At 54.5% G+C, this 3,706-nt stretch overlaps 1 protein-coding gene across 1 annotated transcript; it reads left to right on the plus strand.

The window, feature by feature from the left end:
* Positions 1-1,874: 1,874 nt before the first annotated feature.
* On the plus strand, positions 1,875-3,531 carry SDRG_17072 (hypothetical protein; the record flags this gene model as incomplete). Its single annotated transcript, XM_008623307.1, has 1 exon — positions 1,875-3,531. The coding sequence occupies one exon, from the start codon at positions 1,875-1,877 to the stop codon at positions 3,468-3,470; it is 1,596 nt and encodes a 531-aa protein (XP_008621529.1). The 3' UTR covers positions 3,471-3,531.
* Positions 3,532-3,706: the final 175 nt, after the last annotated feature.

A 3,706-nucleotide genomic window follows, 5' to 3' on the forward strand; every position in this document is an offset into this window, starting at 1 on the left:
AGACTTTGTTTTGTCTTTGGAGAGTGGTGCATCCTCCTCAAGTGCAGAAGCTCGTTGTTGTTGGAATGAGTCTATTGAGATATTATTTCCTACAGGTTTTTCTGTTTTGTTTACACGGTGCGTTGAGAGGCGGGCGTCTCTTGGCGAGGGTGCGTATTTTTGGTGATTTGTTGTGGGAGGTTTTCCTTCGAGGCGAGTAACGACGCCCTCTTGGCCAATCCCGAACGGGTTACAGCTCGGCGGCTCTTCCGATTGGGTACACCGCGCAGAGGCAGGAGGTCGGCCAATTGAATTTGCATGCGCGCAGCTGGAAGGTGCAGAAGCTCGTGTCGGTGGCCTTCCAACCCCGGCGGTACAACATGGCGCTCGTCGCGATTGGCGTACGCACATACACCGAACGCAATGTTTGGGACCGTCCGTTGCCGAATGTACATTGTACAATATACAATATGTTTTCATTGAATCTTGTTCGCGTCAATACATGTAATCAACAAAGTGAAGTGAGGTTACCAAAACAATGCTAAACAAAAACAATGCTAAACAAAAGCCATAAGCCTTTTGATTTTCGAACAAGCGCCAAATGGCTCCCGCGGACAGCTCCCGCGGACTTGATTGAACTTGACATCAACCGAATACAATGGCTGCTTGCCGACGACATCGATGACCCAACAGATTCCACTGGGAGGAGTCGTCTTGCCTGCTGAAACAATATATGCATATGAGTACAGTAGGCAAGAACTCTTGGATCTACTGTTGGTACTGGACGCAAAAAGGACGGAGGAGACGACAGAAATTAATTTACAACCCCTCCCACTCGTGAAATATTTGGCGGCAAACGCAAATCGTCAGCTTATATGGAGGTTGTGGTAGAAATGGCCTCCAGATTTAGTATTCATTTACTTGCCTGAGCTTCAGCGCACAGGCGTCCCCTTGCCAGGGCACTCAGTATATCATTTCAATTGCGTTGATTGGTCAAATGTCGGAGGAGTCGAAAATCAGTTCGCTAACCATCGAAGTCAACTCGGCTTGGGCTTTATCGTGTTCAGTGGGATTGGGTTGTTGCGACATCGCAATAAATGTTTCACTGCCCATATTTCCCTTGATTTTTCCCTTGGCTTGTCGCCACCGATCATTTTATGGTGTGTGCAACAGCGGTGTTCAACACACATGGTTCTCTCGCGCCGTAATTACCTTTCAAAGTATGTTTCGCGTCGCCTTGGACGGTAGAATAGACGATAACGTTGTGTGGAGACGAACACCTTGAAAGACTCAATTGGCTTTCTTTGTAGGTGTGTAGGTACAGCAGCCCTTTTCAACGCGTATGTACGATGTGGTAAATCTGCTCGCATTGTTGTTCCACCATATGTACTATCTAAGCGAATTCAATTGCGATGCAAGCCAATCAGAACAGTTATGGTTACAAGGCTACATTCCGACGCCACCGAGAGTGGTCAAATGCTCGACTGGATTCCTCGCTGCCCACACCATAGATTGCTATCAGCTCGTGCATGGAAGAGCCAAGTTGAGCTCACGTCCACTCCACAAGGGCTGGTTGATCCTGGTCGTGTCGGCTGCGTTGCAGCCGTCCTGTCACCCAATGTACCGGTATATTTGCTGCTGATGGCTGCGGAGCACTGAACGCTTGACGCGGCTGCATACTTGCCAACCAAGGCGCAAAACTTTAAAAAATGTAATGAAAATGCTGCCGTCTATTCTCCCATAATATGCGCACCGCATGGCGTGGCCAGTCTCACGTAATGCGGCTCCACGCCAGTCCCTTCACCAACATGTGGTGCCCGGCTATCAGGCTTCGGGCTGATAGCAACCACGCACCTCGGCCACCCCAAACGTGATTCACTTTTCATTTGTTGACGATGCGATCCCTCCTCCTCTGCGCCCTCTCCTTGTTGGTTGCGCTCGCCGCCGCGCGGGACGGGTGCTACAACACCAAGGACGTGCATGAGACGCTTGTGATTTCGAGTGGGTCCGGGTCGCCCGACTGCGTCACCAACAACAAGCTCCTCTTGGTGAACGGGTCCTTCACGGGCCCGACGTTGACCATGCACAAAGGCGACAAGCTCCACTTGACGATCGTGAACGAGCTCGACTCGATGTTCTCGATGCACATCCACGGCGCGACCCAGTTCGGTACGCCCTTCTCGGACGGCGCCGCCGGCATCAACGCCATTCCGATGCAGCCCCACTCGAGTGTGACGCGTTCGACTGTCATGCACGAGGCCGGCACGTTCTTCTACCACGCGCATCTGAAGCTTATGGACATGCACGTCTACGGCGCGCTCATCGTCAAGGAACACGGCGAGAAGTATGACGACCTCGTTTTGATGCTCTCCGACTACTGGCACGCCGACCTCGATACGCTTCATTACGGTCTCCTCGACGCCCCGGCCTTTCAATTCGTCGGTTTTCCCCAAGCGTTCTTGACCAACGGCCGCGGCAACGTCGGCAACTGCTCGTCGGGCGTTGACACGAGCTTGATGACGCTGCGTGTCAAGCCCCGTACGACGTACCGGCTGCGCATCATTGGCGGCACGTCGCTCTTTGGCGTGCATTTTCGCATTCCCGAGCACAAGCTCACGATCGTCGAGATTGAGGGCACCAAGGTGGCGCCGAAAGCTGTCGACTACGTCGAGGTGCTCCCTGGCCAGCGCTACACGGCCCTCCTCACGACGGACCAGCCCGTCGACAATTACTTTATGCAAATCGATGGCCGGTGGCGCGCCGGCGCCCCCCGCAACGGCCTCTCGGTGCTCCAGTACGAAGGTGCGCCGAGCGCGCCGACGTCGCCGTCGACGCTCCTTCCGTATGTGACCGAGACGGTCAATTTTATGGACCAGTTTGAACCGACGACGCGCTTGAACATGCCGGCGACCGCGGATGTCATTGTGCACCTCCAAGGCAAGCAGATCGCGTTCGGTGCCGATGGCAAGCAGCGCCGGTGGGCCATGAACAACATCACGTATGTCAAACAAATGACGACGAGTGTGCTTGAAGCTGTCATCGCCAACCAGCTTGGCGCGCTGCCCGACAACTCGCGGCCGTCAACGAGCATCACGAAAGGCCAGGTCGTCGACGTCGTCTTGGAGAACGCGGTCGCACTCAACGGCGTCTGCGAGATGCATCCGTGGCACCTCCACGGCCACAGCTTTTGGGTTGTCGGTGCTGGTGCGGGTGCATACGATGCGGCCGCACCCTCTGCAGCCAAGCCCTTCAAGCGCGACGTCGTTGGCGTCTACCCGTACCACGCAGCGTACAACCAGCCAGTGGGCACCGCGGGGGCGCCGTGCGGCTGGACGCGCATTCGGTTTGTCGCTGATAACGTTGGCGTCTGGCCGCTCCACTGCCACGTGGCGTCGCATTTCGACATGGGCATGGCCACAGTGTTTGTTGTTGGCGAAGACGACCTTCATAACCCCGAGATTGTCGCCGCGCTCCGTGCTGCTTCGGCATGAAAGTCGTATAGTTATGAATAATACCAGTTCCTTCAAGTACATTTGCGTTGATAAACCTTCTTTCAAGTACCAGTACTTGGTGGTGTTGTGGTTTTGGAGGGATCGGCACGCTTGGTCCTTTGAGACCGAGTCGTTGACACCGACATGTGAGCCATGTAAGCGATGATGCAAAGCGCAACCCTCGATCACTAATTGACCGACTAACTGACTATGGAGAGCGCAGTCCGAAGCGATGC

Source organism: Saprolegnia diclina (assembly GCF_000281045.1).
Source record: "Saprolegnia diclina VS20 unplaced genomic scaffold supercont1.191, whole genome shotgun sequence".
Lineage (NCBI taxonomy): Eukaryota > Oomycota > Saprolegniomycetes > Saprolegniales > Saprolegniaceae > Saprolegnia > Saprolegnia diclina.